This window comes from Suricata suricatta, chromosome 2 (genome assembly GCF_006229205.1).
Source record: "Suricata suricatta isolate VVHF042 chromosome 2, meerkat_22Aug2017_6uvM2_HiC, whole genome shotgun sequence".
NCBI lineage: Eukaryota > Metazoa > Chordata > Mammalia > Carnivora > Herpestidae > Suricata > Suricata suricatta.
Window position 1 is genome coordinate 102844005 of NC_043701.1, and position 23983 is coordinate 102867987.

General features: G+C 41.6%; 1 protein-coding gene and 1 pseudogene across 1 annotated transcript in view; one reads left to right on the forward strand and one right to left on the reverse strand.

Moving 5' to 3' along the window:
* Positions 1-4726: 4726 nt before the first annotated feature.
* On the reverse strand, positions 4727-4833 carry LOC115286044 (annotated as a pseudogene).
* A 3322-nt stretch (positions 4834-8155) lies between these two features.
* LOC115284569 (up-regulator of cell proliferation) overlaps positions 8156-23983 on the forward strand; it is a 56087-nt gene continuing 40259 nt past the window's right edge. The window contains exons 1-2 of the mRNA XM_029931135.1: positions 8156-8244; positions 13781-13884. Of these exons, the coding sequence (XP_029786995.1) occupies positions 13877-13884 (8 nt within the window). The 5' untranslated portion in view covers positions 8156-8244; positions 13781-13876. The remainder of the gene's footprint in view (positions 8245-13780; positions 13885-23983) is intronic.

Below are 23983 nucleotides of genomic sequence, written 5' to 3' on the forward strand. Positions count from 1 at the left end.
GGAGGAGCCTCTGCTCCAGGGAAGGGCTTAGCGCTTTCTTCTAGGTGTAACAGAATCCCTGGGGAACTTTACAGGGAGTAGTATGAGCTTGTGTGTGACCTGGTGAGTTTAAACAAAATTTTTTTTAATGTTTACTTATTTTTTTTGAGAGAGACAAAACGAGCAGGGGAGGGCAGAGAGAGGGAGAGAGAGAATTCCAAGCAGGCTCTGCAATGTCAGCACGGAGCCTGACCTGGAGTTCCATCTCCCAATTTGTGAGATCATGACCTGAGCCGAAATCCAGAGTCGGACATTTAACTGACTGAACCACCCAGGTACCCTAATCTAGTGATGTTTTTAAAGAGGTCCCCCCGGTTGCTGTGTAGACGCCTCAATGCCTGTCCCACCAACTCTGGCTTGTCTGTGTTCCTGTTTCCTTGCAGCAAACCAACAGCTTGGTCTGCTGTTCCTTAGTTTGAGAATGTCACATGTCCCCAGAGGTCACCCCAGGACTCCTCTGTCTTCTCCTTAACTGACCACCCTGCCCTCCCAGAGACCTGTGCTCTTCTGTATCTGGGTAATGGCAGAGCTACTTTACTCTAGTGGGCTCAGAGGATGGATTCAGGGCACAAAACCAGAGCCAGCGTCCATGTCTTTCACACTGAAGGCAAATGACCATGTCCTAAAGGCATCTGGATGCAAGGATGGAGAGAGGATCTTGCCAGCAGACCCCCCTCTGGAGCCCACCATGTAAAAAGGAACAGCAGTAAGAAAAGGAATTGTCTACTGCTCAGCCAAAAACAAAAAAGAATGGAACCAAATGGAACCTTACCATTTGTGACAGCATAGATGGACCTACAGAGTATTCTGCTAAGTGAAGTCAGTCAGACAGAGGAAGAGAGATACCAAAAGACAGATACCATATCCTTTTGTTCATATGTGGAATCTAAAAGAGAAAATGAGCCAACCAGCAAAACAAACCCGAAACAAACTCATAAACAGAGAACAAACTGGTGGCTGTCAGAGAGAAGGGGGTGGAGGGGCAGGCTAAATAGGTGAAGGGGATTAAGGGGTACAGAGTTCCAGTTATAAGATAATTAAGTCATGGAAATGAGAAGTACAGCAGAGGGAATATAGTCCATAATATCATACTTAGTCACTTTGTGAGGAGACAGACGGAGACTTCTCGTGGAGAGTGCTGTATAATGCATGCAGAATCGTTGAATTACGATCTTACACACCCGAAACTGATACTATACACTGGGTCAACTACACCTCAGTTAAAGAGCACACGTTATCTTGTAAGACAGCCCGTAATACTGTGTATACACACTTTTAATAGAAACCATACATTGAATTAAAAAGGAAAGACTAATAGGCTTCAGTCCATCTGAGCTTCTAGTGTTTGGATGGCTGATAAATAGCAGAAGCTTAGTTTTCACGGTTTCGGAGGCCAGAAGTCCAAGATGAAGGGGCCCATAGATTCAATGTCTGGTGAGAACCTGCTTTCTAGCTGACGAACCCTGGTCTTTGTGACCTCACATGGGGGTGGGGGTGAGGGAGCTCTGTGGTGTCTCTTTCATTAGGGCACTAATTCCATTTGTAAGGCCTCCACCCTTAAGACCTAAAGGTCATCACCTGGGCAGTTAGGATTTCAGTGTAGGAACTTGGGGGGATGATAATCATTCAGACCATTGCAATCATTAAGAAGGGAGTCTTCATCAACAGAAGTGTCAATTAGCAGAAAAATCACTTTTTTTTAAGTTTATTTATTTTGAGAGAGAGGGAAGCAGCAAGGGAGAGAAGGAAATGGGGAGAGAGAATCCCAAGTAGGCTCTGTGCTGCCAGCCTGGAGCATGACATGGGGCTCCATCTCACGGACCCTCTTGGGTCCACAGGGTAAATTATCATCCACCCCTTGCAAGCCTGAGTTGCACTCTGTACCTGCCAGACTGCTTAGACAGGTCCCCGCAGTGTCTCTGGCATGTCCCCTGGACTCTCTCCCCTTGGGGACCTTGCCTGGTTGTCATGCCTTCCAGGGCTCGGTCAGCCTCAAAAACAGGCTTCTTGGGCTAAAATCTTATTTTAAGATGCATCGTGGTGCACTCACTCATGTCCAAATGCCATGTTTCCAAGGTGAGTCCCAGGTCAGCAACTGGGGACCAGATCCAGAAACCCACCTTTGGGGGGATGTGCTATTCTTCTCTGTGGGCCGGAGAAATCAGGAAGATGCATGATCTTAGGCAGCCAATCCACCACAAAGGGACGACTATTAACTCTGGCCAGGGTTTAGTGGGTGGTGCTGAAACCCTGGTCCTTTGTCAAGCTCCAGGAAGACCCAGCAGTTCTAAGAATATGGTACAAGGTCCAAATTTTCGGACAGGATTAAAACCCTGGGACACAAATGTCCAACAGGCCTCATACTGAGCACTATGTCAATGCTGTGGGACCCACATCACCTCGCTGCAAGTGCTTGTACATCTCATGGACCCGAGAAGGTTGACTTTACTCTCTCTGCTCCATTTTGCCAACAGAGAGAACAGGCTCAGGAAACTGACTAGACTCAGAAAGGTCACCAGATTCCTGGGTCTTAAGCTGTCATGCTTCACCATGGCTCCCAGGGTCTCAACACCAACTTGAGCATAGATTTTTCCCTCTCTGAGCCTCTGATTTGTCTGCTCAGGAAGCAGAGTTGTCACAGCTGCAATGAACATGGGGAACCAAGGTCATGCCTGTGGACCAGAGGACACACTCAGAAGTGCAGTATGGCCCCAGACACTTGAGTGGGGCAGTTTCTTTCCTGCTCACTTCTGCTCCCAGGGCGTCGCTTCTATCCTGAGCATGAGTAAGTGGGCTCCTTGATGGAAGGTTAGGGCAAGTCCTGGGAAGACCGTAGGAGTTGTAAGGACAGGAAAAGCTGGCGGTCCCAGCTGGTTCCCACTGACTCACAGTGTTTGTGCACAGCACTGGCTGTTCCCTGCTCAGAGAATGTACCTCCCTCTTTGGCAGTGTGGTGAACATATACTAAGACTTAACCATTCGTGAAAGGCCAGGAGTGGTCTCCATTGATAGACTCCAACCAACGCTGAGGAGTTTCAGTTGCTAACTGGCATTTCAAAGAATAGTGTGATTTGAAAAAAACTAGTCCCCATGTAACGCATTTCTGTGCTCTAATGTGGCCAGAAGACCCAGGTCTGAGTCCCAGCTGTACCACTGGGAAAATCACTGTGGCCTCCTTGGGCCTCGGTATAGTTATCTGTTAAGTTGTAATTATAACACTTGCCGGCCAAGTGGCCAGCACTTTCGGATGGCTCTACGTCTTGGAGTGTGTATAACCTGCACAAGTTCTGCCAGCATGGAATCCGGGAAGACAGCGCATACAGGACGCACCGTGGACAGAGGGGTGAGGAGTGTGTAGAAGGTATCCAGTACCTGGGAAGAAACCGGAAGCTGGGCTGCCCCCAACGAGAAGTGGATGGTGGGGGCAGGAGCGGACGTGAGGTTTTCCCTCTGCAGATCCTTCTGTACCTTTTTAATTTTGAACCATGGGAACTTACTACCTATTCAATACATATATAAATAAAATATTAGATTATTTGTAAAGGACTCCACAGGTTATGACTGTATAGTAATTATAGTTATACATAACAAACATAATAAACACAAGCCTTTAACAGGGAAAGGCTAAAAGCACAGAGTATCATGGGGGCAAACAGTCGAGCAAACCTCCGGATGCGCTCAATTCTTTTACTGTGTTTTGTTGAATCTAAGATACCATCCGATGTAAGATACAATTTTATTTTATGTATAACTAAGAAAGCATACTGGCAATTAAGATTGAGTGCTTTCATTATACATAAGACACCTCATTTACTGTAATTTTGGGAAACATGGTTAAGTCGGTTAAGCATTTGACTTTGGCTAAGGTCATGATCTTGCAGTTCGTCAATTTGAGCCCTGCATCAGGCTCTGTGCTGATGGCTCAGAGCCTAGAGCCTGCTTCAGATCCTGTCTTTCTCTCTCTGCCCCTCTCCCACTCATGCTCTCTGTCTCTCTCTCTCTCTCAAAAATAAAATAATTTTTTTAGGGCGAGCAGGGTAGGGGCAGAGGGAGAGACCATCTTGGCAGGCTCCGCACCCAGCATGGGGCTCGGCACCACCGTGAGATCATGACCTGAGCCGCAATCAGCAGTTGAAAGGTTAACCAACTGAGCTACCCCAGGTGCCCCACTTTAATTTTATTTTAAAATTATTTTTTGAAAGAACAACTTTTAAGCTCTTGAGAATAGGTTGTTAATATTATTTTTAAGATCAGTTATCACTTTGCATGTGGAAAAAAAAAAAGGAACAAGAAGTGAAATAAATAAATCGGTTATATCCATTTAGAATCCAAAGCTCACTCTGGGTCATGGATGTGCTGCAAATCATCTTCTGTGCCTTCCAGGCAATGCCATGTGGAAATTCTTATAGAGTCCTTCACTATTATTTCCCAAGTTTCCTTCCATGCCATTGAGACCCATTCTGCAAAGCCCTGTGATACACAATCTCTCTGTAAAACCCTCAGCAAGTACAGGGGGACCCAGCCTCCCTGACCTGAGGGTTGGTGGTACCTTTCTTTGGGGGGGCCTGTGGAGCACTTGGTTGGTGCGGCATGGAAACAGGTGTTTGCAATCCTCCCTCCAACAACAAATATCTCTTCCACTAACAAAATGTATTCTCTACAGTTCTCGTTTTGTGCCTGTGTTTACAAAAGCTTTTCTTTTTAGTATTAAATCACAGTATCTTTTTGAAGGCATTTTTAAACTGATAAGAACAGATACTACACTTGATCTTAGCCAAAAGGCCAAGAAGCGATAGCGATTAAACTCAACACACCAACCATTGAACTCGCCTCAGTCACTGCTGTGACTAGCTCATGCATAAAGATGGTGACATTAAGTCTCCACTGCTGCCTGGCTGAGAGCAATTTTAAGAAGCATCGCAATTTCAGGGATGTGAAATGTGAAAAAACGCTTACTGTAGAATAGATGAAATATGGTGTTATCTAAACTTCCCTAATTGTGCAAGTTCTCCAAAGAACAATTCAATCAGAAAAAAGTTAACGAAACTTTTTGGAAAAGATAAATCAAGGATTATGCGGTCACTGAAAATTATAGTTTCTAAATACTACAGAGAAACAGGAGAAAATGTCATGATGTTAATGGAAAAAGAGGGGAATGGGCAGAATATAAAATTCGGTGTACCACATGACTACAACAATCAGAAACATGCATGGCCAAGAGACTGGAATGGAACCCATCAAAATGTTAACCACAGTTAACTCATGGGGCTATATGTGACTTTTTAAAAAACTGCATTTTGGGGAATTTTCTAAATTTTCTCTAAAGGACACGTATCACTTTAAAAAGCAAAAAGTATTGTCATTAACTACCAATTGTCATCTAAACATAAACCTAATTCTGCCATATAAATCACTGTCCTGATTAAAGACATTTAGAAATGTTACATGGACACATATTCAGATTTTTAAAATGTGCATTCTTGTTTGCACATAAAATAACTGAAGAAATATTTTTTCCAATAATGTGAAATGTCATCTGCAAATATGTAGAAGTTTCTAAAAAAGGGATGACATTGGTTGGCAAAGGCTGTGGGTTGGGAGGTAAGGTGGCAGCCAGGAGAGGCCCCTCTCTTGACCCTGGCTTCCTAGTGTTGCTGGCGTCCACCCCTTCTTCCTCCTTCCTGAAGAGCTCCTGTGCAGTTTGGCTGCTCAGGAGAGGTAAATTCACCCTCAGCTCCAGGTCTAAGCATACCCAGACCCCTCGATGTTCAGTGATTGAAGAACGAGCAGATGACTTAATTCATGACAAGGAGGTAAAGGAAAGAATATATTTGCTGGGCTCCCCTAGAATTTCTGGAAACCACTGTGTCTATTCCCAGGGAATGTCCAGTGGGCTGTGAGGCCCAGAGCTGTTCAGTCCAGAGAATCTCTTGGAAACAGAGCAGGAACCCCGGAGTTGCTCCCAAAGCCCTGTGGACCTCCAGTTCTGAGAGCAAGAGTGGCTTCCTGTCTCATCTCAGGGGTGACTTCTCAACACACCTTTCAAGTTAGTCTTTCCTACAGCCGTGTTGTTTCTTCTAGGACTTGCTATGTAATATGTGAAATGAAAATGCAGGGTCTCTTGTTCAATCATTATTAAGAATTTCAAGCTGGTGACTGCAGACCATTAAGCCAAGGACAAGACCCTTCATCATGAGTGCCCTGTGACCCCTGTACAGAGCACATCCCTACCAAGCCAGCGCTGGTTCCTTCATACAGTGACTCCTTTCAAGGAAGTTCTCCCTCACCTTATGACATGCTACCTGTCTCTGTGGTTGCCACCTCATCCTCACATGCCCCAAACTTGTTCCCACCAGTTCCCGTCTTACAGATCATATCAGCCTCCAAGTTCCAACCTGTAGGGTCAGATGGCACTGCTCATCTGCCCCACCCACCCTGTTCCTTGCCCTCAAGACTTCTGCCTTCGCACTTAGGTAAGGACACACCATCCATCCAGGGGCCCATCTGGGGCTTCCCTCTCTTCCGTCACACTCTTCCTCAAGTACAGTCCACCCTGCTCTGGCCTTGGTGTCTGTCCCCTACTCAGTAACGAGCAGGGGGGTTTCACCTCTACGCCCCCTCCTACTCCAGCCCACAATGCAGCCACCAGTGTCTTTTTATAACACAGATCTCACCCTGTCATTCAACTGCCTCCAAGTCAGTCCTAGAACAACACTCTCTCTTTTATAGAGAATAATTTGCCAAAAACACTCCTTTTTGGAGAACTATTTACAAAAAAATGAATGAGTCATACCCTTAGAGACTGTGTAATTCCATATCTAGCAAAAAAACCGAAGCTGAGGGCACAAGATGTCTGCCAAGGCATTATTTACTTTATGGGGAATTCAGACTATCAGTGGCAGTTAAGTCACACTGAGTGCTTGGTGTGTGCCATGTACTTGCTAACTGTGTATTACCTCATTTACCTTTCTATATAAAAACGTGGGACACGGAGGCTGGGAATGATTGGTGCCTTGTCTGAGGTCCCAATGGAAGTAACCTCATGCCCTATGCCACCTCTGGGGGACACCCACACCCATGTGTGTAGTTTCTATACATAATGGTAAAATAAGTTACTGGGATGTTAAACTTTAAAATTGGTTATGAATACTATTTCACAACATGGAAAATGGTCACTTTAAAGGCTGTGAGAAATAGTGGAATACAAAATATGCTACAATTATTTTTTTTAAGTTTATTTTATTTTGAGAGAGAGAGAGAAGGAATCAGTGGGGGAGAGGGAGACAGAATCTGAAGCATGCTCCAAGCTCTGGGCTGTGAGCACAGAGCCCATGAGGGGCTTTGAACCCACTAACGGGAGATCATGACCTGAGCTGAAGTTGGACCCTTAACGGACTGAGCCACTCAGGTGTCCCTACAATTATTTTTTAAAAAGTATAGGAAGGACTGGTAGCAGATATGCTAGACTGTCAACAAATGGTGAGGTAGTGAAATCAGAAATATATCTTTCTTTGTTGTACTCGTTCCAGATTCTAATCTACTGAATGCCTACTGGGACTCCCAGTGACCTATAGGAGAAAAACCAGTTACTCCAGCACTGCCCCTGAGGCCAGTCCCGCCAAGCCACTCCCTCCCTGCTCCAAACCATGCCACGCGGTCTCCCAGGGGCCGAGTGCGTCCGTGTCCCTTTTCTCTCCACCTACAGAATCCCTACTTACCCTACGGGCCTGGCTCCAATCTGGACTCCTCAGCCAGCCCTCCAGACACCCCAAAAGGGGCAGCCCCCACCTTGCAGCCCAGGCGAACCGGGAACAGCCAAGCAGGTTTCGCAAGGTCACCATAAGGGCCCCGGGCTAGTCCCCCTCCCTCTGGCTCCGCCCCACGCGACGCAAAGTCCACGAGATGCCGGAGCCGCTGCGTGCCCTTTTATGGCCAAGCAGCGGCGACCCCGCCTGGCGTCCCAGCAGGCGCGAGTCGCGTCCTTCTCGACGGCCTGAGCGTGCGCGCCGCGGTGCTCTGTGGGGCCGGCGTCGCCAAGCGAGACGCCCCTGGACGCCTGGCGAGGGGGAGCGGCTATGCGGCTTGTGGCCACCCCCGGGGCGTCCGCGGGGGAGAGGGGCGCTCGCCGGGGTGGCCGCTCCCTCTGTCCGCCCGCTGGGCTCCTTCCTGGGCCGTGGTTCTCAGCAGTGCCCTGGACCGCGGCCTGTAAGTACCGACGCCCTTGTGCGCCCTGCGCGAGGCCCCTGCCTCGGAGATGCGCGCAGCCCTGTCTTCCCGCACACCCTTCCTCAAGTCCAGACCCTAGATTTACATCAATATTTATGTATTTGTGTACGAATGGAAACCTCAGTGACAATGATGGTTATCTCCGGATGGTGCTAATGATGTAAATTCTGAAATTTCCGTAGAGGATTTGCGTCAGTTGTATAATAGGAAAGAGGAAAAGAAACAATTGTGTTGAATAGCAAATGAAAAAAAAAATCATTTGTATCTCCGGTTGGGAATTTGGTGCAGAGTATTTTAAACTTTTTACGTAAACTTTTATACGTAGTTTCTTTTTTTTTTTTTTTTAATATTAACTTTTGAGAGAGACAGAGCACGAGCAAGGGAAGGGCAGAGAGAGGGAGGCACAGAATCTGAAGCAGGCTCCAAACTCCAGACTCTGAGCCTGTCGCCGGGGCTTGAACTCATAAGCTGTGAGATCATGACTTGAGCCCAAGTCTGTTGTTTAACTGACGGAGCCACCCAGGTGCCCCTCCATACTTTTAAAATTTTTATCTTTCTCTATTTTGTACACCGTTTTTATATAATTTTATATGCACAGAAGTGTTGTGAATGTAATAAAATATTTAAAATTAATATATTGCACTTCATAAAAATTTAAAACTTTCGTATTGCAAATAGCACCTTCAGGAAACAAAAAGACAACACAGAACGGGAGAAAATACTTGCAAATCATATATTTGATAAGGGCCTGGTATTCAGAATAAGTAAGAACTCTTACAACTCCATAAAAAGGACAAACTAGGGGCATCTGGATGGCTCATTTGTTAACAGACTGACTCCTGATTTGAGTTCAGGTTAGATCCCATGGTTGGGTTTGTGAGTTCGAGCCCTACATGAAGCTCTGCACTGTCAGCATGGAGCCTGCTTGGGAGCCTCTCTCTCCCTCTCTCTGCCCCTCCCTTGCACATGTGTATGAGCAAGCTCTCGCACTCTCTCTCTCTCACTCAAAATAAATAAATTTTTTAAAAAAACTAAATAGGCGCGCCTGGCTGGCTCAGTCAGTTAAGTGTCTGCCGTCTGACTTCGGCTCAGGTCATGATCTCAGTCTGTGGGTTCCAGCCCCCGTTGGGCTCTGTGCTGACAGCTCAGAGCCTGGAGCCTGCTTCGGATTCTGTGTCTCCCTCTCCCTCCCCTGCTCGGCTTGCTCTGTCTCTGTCTTTCAAAATAAAATAAAGACATAAAAATTTTTTAAATAAATAAAATGGAAAAGAAAATCTTTTAAAAAACAAAAGACTAATTAAAAACTGGGCAGAGATTTGAATACACATTTCCTCAAAAGAAGATGAAGGAAGAGCCAATAAACCCGTACAGCAGAAAGGCGTGATATCCTGAGTCATTAGAAAAGTGCAGATCGGCCGCACAAGGAGATAGCACGTCAGAGCCTCTGGGAGGGCTATAATCAAGAGGATAGGTAATAGCACATGTTGGGAAGCGTGTGGAGATTTTGGAACCCTCATACCACCCTGGAGGGAATGTCAGTTGGTGCTGCTGCTTTGGGAAGCAGTTTGGCATTTCCTTAAGGAGTTAAACACAATTATTTTTTTTCTTTTATAGTTTATTGTCAAGTTGTTTTCCATATAAGACCCAGTGCTCATCCCAACAAGTGCCCTCCATGCCCATCACCCCCCTTCCTTCTCCCCCTCCCCCATCAGTCCTCAGTTCGATTTCTGTATTCAAGAGTCTCTCATGATTTGCCTCCCTCCCTTTCCCCAACTCTTTTTCCCCCTTCCCCTCCCCATGGTCCTCTGTGAGGTTTCTCCTGTTAGACTTAGGAGTGAAAACATGGTATCTGTCCTTCTCCGCCGGACTTATTTGGCTTAGCATGACACCCTCGAGGTTCATCCACGTTGCCACAAATGGCCAGATTTCATTCATTCTCATTGCCATGTAGTACTCCATTGTATATATAAAACACATCTTCTTGATCCATTCGTCAGTTGATGGACATTTAGGTTGTTTCCATGTTTTGGCTATTGTTGAATGTGCTGCTATGAACATTGGGGTACACGTGCCCCTATGCATCAGCACTTCTGTATCCCTTGGGTAGATCCCCTGAGGTGCTCTTGCTCGGCCATAGGGGAGTTCTATTGTTAATTTTCTGAGGAACCTCCACACTGTTTTCCAGAGTGGCTGCACCAGTTTACATCTCCACCAACAGTAAACACAGAATTATATGACCTAGCATTGCCATTCTTAGGTATATACCCAAGAGGAATTAAAGCATGTCCAAGTAGAGATTTGTACATCAGTGTTTATTGTAGCATTATTCAGACTAGCCAAAAGGCCAAAACAGTCCAAATGTTGAAGAGATAAACTTCAGTGTGATATATTCACTCAGTGCAATGTTTCTGCCAATAAAAAGGTGTGAAGTACTGATATATGCTACAGTGTGGATATATTAGATTGCTGTAACAAAGTACTGCAGACTGGGTGGCTGAACAGAAATTTCTTGTCTCACAGCTCTGGTGGCTAGAAGTTTAATGTTTGTTTATTTTTGAGAGACAGAGTAAGAGTTGGGAAGGGGCAGAGAGAGACAGACAGACTCTGAAGCAACGCTAGGCTTCAGGCTGTCAGCACAGAGCCCATCACAGGGCTCAAACCCACCGTGAGATCATGACTTGAGTGAGTCGGACACTCAACCAACTGAGCCAACCACATGCCCCTGGAGGCTACAAGTTTAAAGTCAAGGTATTGGCAGTGTTTTCTTCTAAGGGCTGTGAGGGAGAACCTCCTCCCTGCCTCTCATCTAGCTTCTGGTAGCCTCAGGGGTTCTTGGCCTATAGATGGTGTTCTCCCTGTGTCCTGACATTGTCTTTCTTCTATGTGGGTCTACATCTGTGTCCAAATTTCTCCTTTTTATAAATTAGTTTAGGACCCATCCTAATGACTTTATTATACCATGACATCTGCAGAGACCCAGTTGTCTTTTTCTTTTTTTTTAAAGTGTGGGTCCAAAGAAGGTACTTCCTTTTTTTTTTTTTTTTTTTTTTTTGTTTATTTATTTTAGAGACAGAGCTGTCTGTCAGCACAGAACCTGACTTGGCGCTCAAACCCACGAACCGCGAAATCCTGACCTGAGCCGAAGTTGGACGCTTAACCGACTCAGCCAGGCGCCTCATGCAGAGACCCAGTTTTCAAATATTTCACATTTACAGGGTCTAGGGGTTAGGGCTTCAACATCTTTTGGAGAGGGACACAATTCAAGACATGACAGTGGATGGATGTTGGAAACATGGTAAATGAAAGAGTACATTTACAAGAGGCTACATACTGTCTGATGTCACTTATGTCAACTGTCCAGAATAGGCAGCTCTGTAGAGACAGAAAGTAGCTGAGTGGTTGCCGAGGGCTAAGGAAGGGGCAAATGTTTGCAGATTATGTGTTAATGAAGCTCTTGAAGATATAATAACAATAGCAATACACAGTTCTTGTATATTCACCCAGCTTCCCTGGCTGAATAATATAATAGCATATTATGTAACTAACACAGTTGGCTAGTCCATAAAATTACCATCTATACAGTACTATTAGCTAATTTACAGACTTTATTCAACTTTCATTAATTGTCCAATTACTGTCTGTTTTCTGGTCCAGGACATGGTTTAGGATGCCATGTTGTTTTTGTTTAAACTAACTCTTAGCCTCCTGCAGAAATTCGAGTCTTCTCCTTTTTTTTTTTTTTTGAACAGTATGGGAAAGTTATTTTATAGAATGTCCTTCAGTTTGGATTTTCTGATTGATGAAATTAAGGTTGCGCATTTTTGGCGAAACTATTACAGGAGTGATATGTTCTCAGTGAATCTCATCAGAAGGTACATGACATTGATAAGTTTTATTACTAATTAAGTCTGATCATTCTGTTAAGTAAATATTTGTCAAATTTCTCTTTTAACTGTGAAGTTAAAATTCTTTTTAAATAAAAAGCTTCTGGGGAGAAATGTTGAGATATGTAAAAGTTTATTCAGCATGCTTTCATCCACTCATTTTAGGTTATGTTATTGTCTACAGCAGTTATTACTGTGGTGTTTACCTATTTCTAGTTTTCTTTCTACATTTATTAATTGGAGTTCTACTGTAAGGAGAAACTGTCTTTTAGCCCCCATTTTACCTATTTATTTATTTATAGCACTTTTTAAAATTTTATGTTTTTTATTTGTTTTTCAGAGACAGAGACAGCATGAGCAGGGGAGGGTCAGAGAGAGAGAGGGAGATACAGAATCTGAAGCAGGCTCCAGGCTCAGAGCTAGCTGTCAGCACAGAGCCCCAAGTGGGGCTGAACCCACGAACCATAAGATCATGACCTGAGCTGAAGCCGGATGCTTAACCGATAGCCACCCAGGCAGCCCTATAGCACTGTTTTTTAAAGTAATTTCTACGCCCAATGTGGGGCTTGAATTCATGACCCCGAGATCTAGAGTCATGAGCTCCACTGAATGAAACAGCCAAGTATCCCTTTTCTCCCCAATTTTTAAATTTATTTATTCAGTTATTTTGTTGATATCCACAGACTCATAGCTCTTTATTCTATTGGTTTTAATCATTTAGTGTCATTTATTATGTTGCTCAAATTGTCCTCGATTTGGCCATTGAGATCTTGTTGCAGGGAGCCTCTAAAATGTCTCCCAGTAAGTCCCACCTCCTGGTATTCAGACCCTTATGTAATCTCTTCTCCTTGAGTGTGGGCTGTATTTAGTGATGTTTCTAATTAATAGAAAAGGTGATGGGATGTCATTTCTGAGATTAGGGTAAGAAAAAGACTGACTTCCATCTTCGGCAACCTCTCTTGCTGTCTCATTCTCTTGCTCCCTTACTCTGTCACTCCGTTGCTCTGATGGAAGTCGGCCGCCATATTGTAAACTGCCTTTATGGATAGCTCTCTGTGCCAAGGAACTAAGGGAGGCCTTCCAGCCACAGCTAGTGAAAAACTAAGGCCCTCAGACCAGTACCCCACCAGGTCACCCCATAACCTTACTACTATCCAGTGTACTGGATGTTCTAGCCATTATTATAAACCAAGGAAAAGAAATACTGACAGTGGAAGAAGTAAAAAATGTTTTTATTCACAGATGACATGTTTGTCTATACAGAAAATCTGAGGGAGATTACTAAAAGCTTCTGGAACTATTAATACTTCAGATGCTATAGATGCAAGATCATCAGTTGTATTTCTATGCACTAGTGACAATCAGAAATTGAAAAAACATTTTAATGCCATACACAGTACTATGAAAAATATGGAATGCTTCTGAATAAGCTTGAGAAAAGATGTGGAAGACTTTTACACTGAAAACTACCAAACATTGCTCAGAGAAATGAAAGATCAAAGTAATGGCAAAATACAGTGTTTATGGGTTGGACAACTCAGTGTTGTTAAGATAATGGTTCTTCCTGAATTCATATATTCAGTGCAATCCAAATCAAATCCCTGGCAGGCTTTTTTTTTTTTTTTTGATAGAAACTTACAAACTGGTTCTGACATTTCTTTGAATATGCTGAGGATTCAGAGTGGGCAATACTCAGGCTACCTGATTACAAGATATCAAGCTACGTAATGAAAAGGTATGTTGGCATAAAGATAGCCAAGTTATCTTGAAACATGGAAAGAATGGAAAATGAAATATGAAAACGAGAGTACATAAATAAACCCTCATGTTGATTTTCAAGAAGGTACTGCTATAGACTGAATGTGTCCCCCTAAGTGTCATATGTTAAATCCTAACCTCGTATTAAAAGGGGGGGGCACTTTCCAAATGATTAGGTCATGAGAGGAAAACCCTCATGAATGGGATTAGTGCCTTTATAAAAAAGAGACCCTAGAGAGTTCCCTAGTCCCTTCTGTCATGTGAGGACACAGCAAAAATATAGCCATCTATAAAGTAGAAAGTGGACCCTTCCAGATACTGAATCTTCTGGTGCCTTGATTTTGGAATTCCCAGCCTCTAGAACTGTGAGAAATAAACTTCTGTTGTTTATAAAAAGCCCCCAGTGTATGGTTTTCTGTTATAGCAACCCCAGTGGACTAAGATGGGTGCCAAAGCAATTCAATGGAGAATATCTCTGGAACAATTAGATAGCCATATACAAAAAATAACCTCAACTTTACCTCACATGATATGCTACAATTAAATAAAAATAGGTTATAGACCTAATAGTTAAGTTAGAACTATAAAACTCTAGAAAACTTCTAGAAAAAAAAAAAAGCATGGAAAAATCTTTGTGACCGTAGGTTCAACAAAGATATTTTAACTATAACATAAGCATGAGTTATAAAAGAAAAAAATCAATAAATTGGACTTAATTAAAACATAAGCAAATTCTGAAGTGTGGAGAGAAGATGGCAGACTTGGGAAGGGATCTTGAGATTTGAAATGACATGACAGTGAGTTTTCGTTTTGCTTAATATATCCTGGATTGGGTGCTAGAGAAGCCAGCAACCAGAGAATACCAATGGGAGCAGGGGGAAATAAAAAGTCCCAAGAGTAGCCTGCTCTCTTTCACCAAAGGGCCAGGAAAGAGGCAACTTAGCAAGACAGAAAACCGATAGGCAAGAACTGCTTTACTAAGGCCAAACAAACACCATGGAACAAAATGGGGCCTTAGCCTCATTCCTATCAGCAAAGGTTAAGTGGGGAGCCTAGATTTTGATGATAGCCATTTTGTAAAGAGGCAGTCATCCTCCCTTGCAGGGGTGATGTCAGAGAAGGCCCAGAGGGACTGGGATTGTCATGCCCACCCAGTGATGAGACCTTTTCTCTCTCTCAGTGTCTGTGACGGCCACATGGAGAACAGTTACAAGGCATTCCTCACCCTCTGTATTAGTGTTCTCTAGAGAAACAGGGGCGGGTGGTGGGAAGAAGATACATTTATATATATCATATTATATATGTATTAGCTCATGGGATTTTGGAAATCCCATGATTGGCTCTGTACAAACTGGATACTCAGGAAAGCTGGTGGTGCAGTTTGAAGATGTGACAGCTGGAGAGCTGATGCTGTGGATTCCAGTCTGTGTCTGAAGACCCGAGAACCAAGAGCACTAAGTACAGAAGATTGATTTCTTAGTTCAAGCATTTAGGCAAGAGCCAATTTAACTTTCCTCCACTTTTTAATTCTGTTCAGGACCCTCAAGAGATTGGATATAACCATTCACAATAGAGAGGATCATCTGCTTTATTCAGTCCACCAATTCAAAGCCTGCCTTATCTCTTCTGGAAACACCCTCACAGATAATTTCAGAAATAATCTTTACCCAGCTACCTGGGCATTTTGTAGCCTGGTCAAGTTGACACGTAAAATTAACCATTACACCCTTGCAGCCAGGGTGGTGGACTTTCAACTTCACTTGGCTGTAATAAGGTGGGGTCTTCATTCTTGTTTGTGTGATGTCAGAGGAGGCCTGGAAAAAAAAAAAAAGATTTCAATAAGATCTAGAGTCTTGTAACACAATACTCAAAATGTCCAGGGTACATTTGAAAATTACTCATCAGACCAAGAACCAAGACTATCTCAATGAGTAAGGTAAGACAGTTATCAGATTCCAAACCAGAAATGACACAATGGTGAGAATTATCTGACAGATTTTAAAGCAGGCATCATAAAAATACTTTGATGAATGCTAGGAAAATGGCTTGAAACAAACAGAAAACTAGAAAGTCTTAGCAAAGAAATACAAAATATAAAGAGGAACCAAATGGAAATTTTAGAACTGAAAAATACAATAAAGGAAATAATAAACTCACTAGATGAAATCAACAGCAGAGATAGAGGAAAGGATCAGTGAAATTAAAGATGAAACAATATAAACCAACAGGGAGCAATAGTGAAAAAAAAGATTGGAAAGAAAAAGAAAATAGAGCCTCAGCGACCTGTGGTAGTATAACAAATGATCTGACATTACATTTCATCTGAGTCCCCAAGGAAGATGAGAAAGAGGTCGGAGCTGGGAAAGTATTTGAATAAATAATGGCTGGAAAAACTCCCACATTTTGCAAAAGACACAAACCTAAAGATTCAAGAAACTGAATTAAGCCCAAGAGGATACACCCCAAGAAAGACCATGCCAAAATACATCCAGTCAAAATTCTGAAAGTTAAAGACAAAGTATCTTGAAAAAAAGAAATAATACCTGAAAACCTATCCAAATTACAGCAAAATTCTTACCACAAACCAGAGGCCAGAAAGAAATGGCATGGAATTTTCAGGTGCTAAAAACAAACTAACTCAGAATTCTCTCTCTAGTGAAAATATTCTTCTGGAATAAAGTGAAAAATTATTCTCCAGTGAGATAAAAGTAAGGATTTGTCATCAGGGGATCTATCTAAAAAAAAGGCTTAAGGAGTTTCTTGAGTTGGAAATGATAAAGGAATCTTGGAACATCAAGAAGGGATATAGAACAATAGAATAAGTAAATATGTAATTTAGTACAATGGAATTTTTCTCTTATTGAGTTTTATAAAATATATTTGATAGTTAAAGCAAAAATTGTAATGTCTAATATGGATCTCAAAGCATGCAGAAGGAATCTTTAGGACAACTGTATTATAAATGACAGAGGGTAAAAGAATGTAAAGGATTGTAATGTTTTTACATCTCACATGAACTGGTAAAATATTGACACCAGAGTCTTAACATGTCTTAGCATGATAGTAGCTACACACTCCCAACCCCCAGCCACTTGACAGGCAGCCGTGTTCTTGGACCAGCTTGCACACAGCTTGTAGGAGCCAAGCAGGCAAAAAGGACTCTGTCTTCCAGAAGTCAGGGATCTTTCCTCTGATCACTGATGCTTCTGATCTTAGAGGTACAAAGCCTCAGGGAACTATTGCTGTTGCACCTCCCCCATCTGTCTTAAGTGTCTTACAATATATTTAAAGGCCCAGTGCCCTTTTCTCCCTTTCGTCCCTTAATTTTTGTTTTGGGATGGGGGGAGTGGGAACCAGATGTTAAAGACTAAGGTATTCAAACACTCCTGCGTATACAGGAAAAATTAGTAAGAGATTGTGCATGCCCAAAGAAAAGAGTTGGGAAGATGTTAAATCTACACCTCAAGCTGATTCTTGGCACAGAAATGGTATAATGATCAAAAAGGAAAGTAACAAAAAACAGCAAACCCTGAGGGAAGGGGAAGAATCTGATTTTCAGAGTTATTGCATTATTAGATTCAGATGTCTGGTGTACAACAAAATATCACAAGTCAAAGAGACAGGAAAATATGACTTCTTCAAAGTAAAAAACAAACAAACAAACAAAAAACCAGAATCTGACCCTGAAAAAGACTTAATGGAAGATATATTAGGCAAAGAGTCGGTGTTAAAGATACTAAAACTCAATGTGGCATCTGAGTGGCTCAGTTGGTTAAGTGTCCAACTTCGGCTCAGGTCATGATCTCACAGTCTGTGGGTTTGAGCCCCGCCTCGGGCTCTGTGCTGACAGCTCAGAGCCTGGAACCTGCTTCCGATTCTGTGTCTCCATCTCTCTCTGTCCCTCCACTGTTCACACACTGTCTCACTCAAAATAAATAAACAAACAAACAAAAAAAGGTTTTTTAAAGATACCAAAAGTTAATAAGAAAACAATGTGAGAACAAAATGCAAGTATCCATTAAGAGACGGAAAATCCAGAAAGAAACCAAAATGAAATTCTGGAGCTGAAAGGTACAATAATTGAGGTAAATCACAAGGAGTCAAAGGCAGATTTGAGATGGCAGAACATAAATCAGTACTTTAAGATAGGACAATGAAAATTATTGAGGTTGAGGAACAGAAAAAGATGAAAAAGAGCAATCAGCCTAGAAGTCTATGGGAAACCCATCAAAAGCACCAACATAGGCATTGTGGGAATCTCAAGAAGAGTGAGAAAGGGGCAGAGAGAATATTTGATGAAATGATGACTGAGAATTTCCCAAATTTGAAGAAGGACATAAATATAAATATCCAAGAAGCTCAACAGACTTCAAGTAAGATGAGCTCAAAAAGACCTACTCCTTGGGTCCTCCTTCAACCTTTAGAAACTGGTGGAGGGTTGTGTAACCTCTCCCTCTTGTCCACTCTACTCCCAGGATGAGAGGAGAACTCTCTCCTTCCCCATCAGACTGGATGTGCCTTTATCCTCCAATGACGTGGTCTCTGTGAACACCCGCCATTCTCCACCTGCTGGTGCAGGGTCCTCTTTGACCCACCCAGATTTGACAGTTCAGGGGGCTCTCCTGCTATCTTCCCATCCTGTACTCCCATTTCTGGGGCCTCATCACTGTGGAAGACAGGAATAGTAAGGGTATACACGGGTGGGAGGCATGGGGAAGGTTTTGGAGTAGAACTGGGAGGATATGTATGAAGGGGGGATAACAAAGTCCCCCAGAGGAGGGGGGACCAACCTTCTCTGGTGGATGAAAAAGTGTGCTTATTTTTCGCCTTTTGTACAGTATTTGAAAAGAGAATTAAAAAATTCAAGTGGCAAAATCATTCAAACTCAAAAGCCGAAGAAAAGGGGCAAATCTTGAAAGCAGTGAGAGAAGACAACTGTCACATACAAGTAGTCCTCAGAGATTTGCAGGTTTTGTTTTTAATAAGAAACTTCAGAAGGTAGAAGGCAGTGCACAGATACACTCTAAGTGCCGAAAGAAAAAAGAAATCTCTCAACCGAGAACCCTACATCCAGCAAAACTGTCCTTCAATAGTGAGGAAGAAATCAAGACGTTACTTGATAAAAGCTGAAGGAGTTTGTGACCTCTAGACCTGCTCTGCAAGAAATGCTTAAGGGATTTATGCAAAGTGAAAGGACACTAGACATTAACCTGAAGCCATGAGGAGAAATAAATATATGGACAGTTATAAAAGCTTAAGATTGTTGTAATAGTTTGTAACTGTGCTTTTTCTTTTTTACACGATTTATGATCCTAACGCATTTAAATAAAAAATTTGCTAATATAATTATTACTGTAACTTTGGTTTGTAACTCCAAATCTTATTTTCTATATAATCTAAGAAACTAATGCATTTAATAAACTAATTTATGTTTGGGAGCATACAGTGTATACAGATGTGATTTTGTGACACCAGCAACCAAAAAGGTTAGGGACGGTGTAAAGGAGCAGCTTTTTTTGGCATGTTATTAAAGGCAAGCTGCTATATACTCAATTTAGAATGTTATAGCTTTAGGATATTAGGTGTTAATCCCCAAGGCAACCACAAAGAAACTAGCTATGGAATATACACAAAAGGAAAGTAAGAAGGAGCTTAAACAGTTTGCTACAAAAATAACACAAAAGAAGACAGGGCTGTAGGAAATGAGGGACAGAAAAGCATTAGGGCATACACGAAACAAATAGGACAATGACAGAAGTCCCTCCATATCAGTAATGTTTTAAATATTTTTGAGAGGGAGAGAAAGAGAGCACTCGTGGGGGAGGGGCAGGGAGGGAGACACAAAATTTGAAGCAGGCTACAGACTCTGAGCCGTCAGCCCAGAGCCCTAAGCAGGGCACGAATCCACAAACCATGAGATCATGATCTGAGCCGAAGTTAGACACTTAACCGACTGAGGCACCTGGGCGTCCCAGTAGTTACTTTAAATGTAAATGGATTCTGGGATGCATGGGTGGCTCAGTAGGTTAAGCATCCGACTTCAGCTCAGGTCATGATCTCACAGTTTGTGAGTTCGAGCCCCGCTGGAGCCTGATTCATATCCTCTGTCTCCCTCTCTCTGCCCCTCCCCTGCTCACGTTCTGTCTGTCTGTCTCTCTCAAAAATAAACAAATGGATTCTGGGGCCTCTGGATGGCTCAGTCATATAAGCATCTGACTCTTGATTTCTGCTCAGATCATGATCTCATGGTTTGTGAGATCTACACTGAAATGGAGAGCTTGTTGGGATTCTCCCCCTCTTTCCTTGCCCCTTCCCCACTTGTGTGCACTCTCTCTCTCTCTCTTAAATATAAATAAACCTTTAAAATCTAAACGGGGAGGCACCTGGCTGGCTCAGTCAGTTAAGTGTATGACTTTGACTCAGGTCGTGATCTCACAGTTATGAGTTCAAGCCCTATGTTGGTCTCTGTGCTGACAGCCCAGAGCCTGGAGCCTGCTTTGGATTCTGTGTCTCCTCTCTCTGCCCCTCCCCTGCTGTCGCTCTCTCTCAAAAATAAATAAAGATTTATTTAAAATGTAAATGGTTAGACTCTCCAGTTAAAAAACACTGGCAGAATGGACGAAAACACATGATCCAAATATATGTCTGTCTACATGAGACTCATTTGAGATTGAAAGATACAGCCTTCTTGAAAGTGAAATGATGGAGAAGGATATTCCAGGCAAATAAGTAACCAAAAGAGAGCACAAAAGACTGTATAAATTTCAGATGAAATAGACTTTAAATCAAAACAGGTTACAAGAGTCAAAGATGTTACATGTTAACAAAATGTTTTGACAGCAAGAAGATATTGTAATTATAAACATTTATGCACCTAATGACATCATAAAAATATGTGAAGTAAAAAGTGATAGAATTGAAGGGAGAGATAGTTTTGCAATAATAGTTGGAGACTTCAATGCCTCACTCAAAGTAATAGAACAACCAGACAGAACATAAGGAAATAAGGACTTAAGCAATAAAATAAATCAATTAGTTCTAGCGAACACAAATAGAGTGTTCCATCTACCCATAATGGCGTACACATTTTTCTCATGTGCACATGGGAGATTTTCCAGGACAGGCCTTATGGAAGGCCACAGAGTAATTTAGTAGATTTTGAAAGATAGTTAGAAGACAAAGTGTCTTCTTTGACCACAATGGGTAAAGTTAGAAGTCAGTAAAAAACTAAAATAGCAAAAGTTTGGACACTAAACAACACAATTGTAAACAACCAACAGATTAAAGAAGAAATGACAAGGGAAATTTGAAAATACTTAGAGACAAATGAAAACAAAACACAACAAAACTCATGAGATGCATTGAAAGTGGTGCTAAGGGGGAAATTTATTGCTATAAATGTCTACATTAGAAACAAAGGTCCCAAAACAACAGCCAACTTTTTACAACTTGAGGAACTAGAGCCACAGCTAGGAAAAGGAACCAATAAAGATTATAGCAGAGAGCAATGAACTAGAGAGTAGAAAAAATGGTACAGAAAGTCAGGAAACCAAAAGTTGGTTCTTTGAAATGATCAACAAAATTGACAAACTTTTAGCTAGATGACTAAGAGAAAAACAATTCTCAAATTATTAAAATCAGAAATGAAAGTGGGGACATTACTATTGAGTCTACAGAAATTAAAAAAAATTGTTTATAAGGGAGTATTGTGAACAATTGTATGCTGAAAAATTGGATAATCTGGATGAAATGGGCAAATCTCTAGAAAGACAAAAACCTATCAAAACTAAGTCATGAAGAAATAGTCTGGGTAGACCTGTGTAGTCTGTGTAGTAAGGAGACAGAATCAGCAATTTAAAAAGTCTCCCAACAAAGAAAAATACTGGTCCTGATGGCTACACTGGTGAATTCTATCAAACATTTAAAGAAGAGTACTTTTTCAAACATTTCCAAGAATTTGAAGAGAACACTTTGTAGCTCATTGTATGAGGCTAGCATTACTCTAATGGCCAAAGAAAGCCAAAGACTACAAGCAAAGAAAACTAGACCAATGTCCCTTATGAACATTGATGCAATAATTTTCAACAAAATGCAAACAATTCAGCAGCATTTTAAGAGGATTTCACATAATGACCAAGTGGGATTTATCCTTGGTATGCAAAGATGATACAATTATGCAAATCAATCAATATGATGCATCATATCAAGTAAATGAAGGGGAAAAACACACGATCATCTCATTTGATGCAGAGAAATCATTTGTCAAATTCAACATCCTTTTATGACAAACACAACAAACTAGGAATAGAAGGAAACTGCTTCCATGTAATAAAAGCCATACATGAAAAACACAGCAGACTTAACACTTGATGAAAGACTGAAAACTTTTCCTCTAAGGTCAGGAATAAGGCAAGGATGTTTTCACTACTTCTCTACAACATAGTACTTAGAAGTTCTAGCCAGAGCAATTAAGCAAGAAAAAGAAATAAAAGGCCTCCAAAGTGGAAAGGAAAAAGTAAAATGATCTCTGTTGGCAGATGATATTATATGTAGAAGATGCTACAAAACTTAATAAATGGATTCAGCAAAGTGGCAGAATGATATGTTTTTACTGTGATTGTTACTTGTTTCTTTTCATTATTCTATTAATGTTTGCTTTATATGTTTTGAGGCAATGCTATTAATAACATGTAAATTAGAAACCATTATATTTTCCTGGTGAACTTAACATTTCATCTTTATGATTTCTTTATCATTATCTAAAAATAAATATTTTGAATGAAAGAAGCGAGACCCAAAGGGATAGAGGTCATATGATTCCATATATATAACATACTGAAAAGGGCCAACTGATAGGAATAGTATAAAGATCAGTGGTTGCCATGGGTTAGGGGGTAGGAGGAGAGGCTGACTATAAACTACAAAGGAAATTGTTGGATGGACTGTGGTGAACACACAACTCTATTCATTTTTCAAAACTCATGAAACAGTATACCACAACGAATATATTTTAAGTTGAAATGGGAATCTTTATGTTATATTTTACCAACAGTTTAAAAATTGCATATAAAGAGTTCATATTGGTACCTCAGAACCTATTCTAACACCACAGGGTAGCATTCTTTGTGTATTTGTAACTTCTTTCCTTGATGTTGAGAAACATTTCTCTCATTATATTTCCATATTTGTTATGCATATAAAGTCATTTCAGAATTGCTACCATATCCTGTGGGTTACAGGATGTGAGAAACAGATTTACCAACCAGAATCTGTATATGTATGATTCTTTTTGTCATTAGCCTTGTAGTATCCAATTAAAACACTATTTTCCAAAGTTATGTACATTTTAGTTCCTTCATTCACACCCTGTTCAAGTGTGGCATGCTATATATTTATAATATAATTAGGTTCATTTGTCACCATCTGCTTTCCACATTGGGTTTTGCCAACAGCATGGTACCATTTTTAAGGGTATGGTTCAGTGGCATTAAGTACATTCACACTGATATGTAACCAAAAGCATTATCCATTTCCAGAACTCTTTGTCATCCCAAACTGAAACTCTGAACCCATTAAACAGTAATTCCTCATTCTTCCTCCCCACAGCCCTAGTAATCTCTGTTCTACTTTCTGTATTTGTATTCAAGTATCCTTATGTAAGTGGACCCATGCCATATTTGTACAGTAATACCAGACTTTTTTTGTTTGTTTGTTTGGATTACTTCACGTAGCATAGTATCTTTAAGGGACATCTTTTTTTTTTTTTAAGGCCATATGATTAAATTTTTATTTTTTTAATTTTTTTTATTTTTTTGGATTTAATTTTTATTGTCAAATTAGTTTCCATACAACACCCAGTGCTCTTCCCCACAAATGCCCTCCTCCATCACCACCACCTCTTTTCCCCCCTCGCCCTTCAACCCTCAGTTCGTTTTCAGTATTCAATAGTCTCTCAAGTTTTGCATCTCTCTCTCTCCCCAACTCTTTTTCCCTCTTCCCCTCCCCCTGGTCCTCCATTAGGTTTCTCCTGTTCTCCTGTTAGACCTATGAGTGCAAACATATGGTATCTGTCCTTC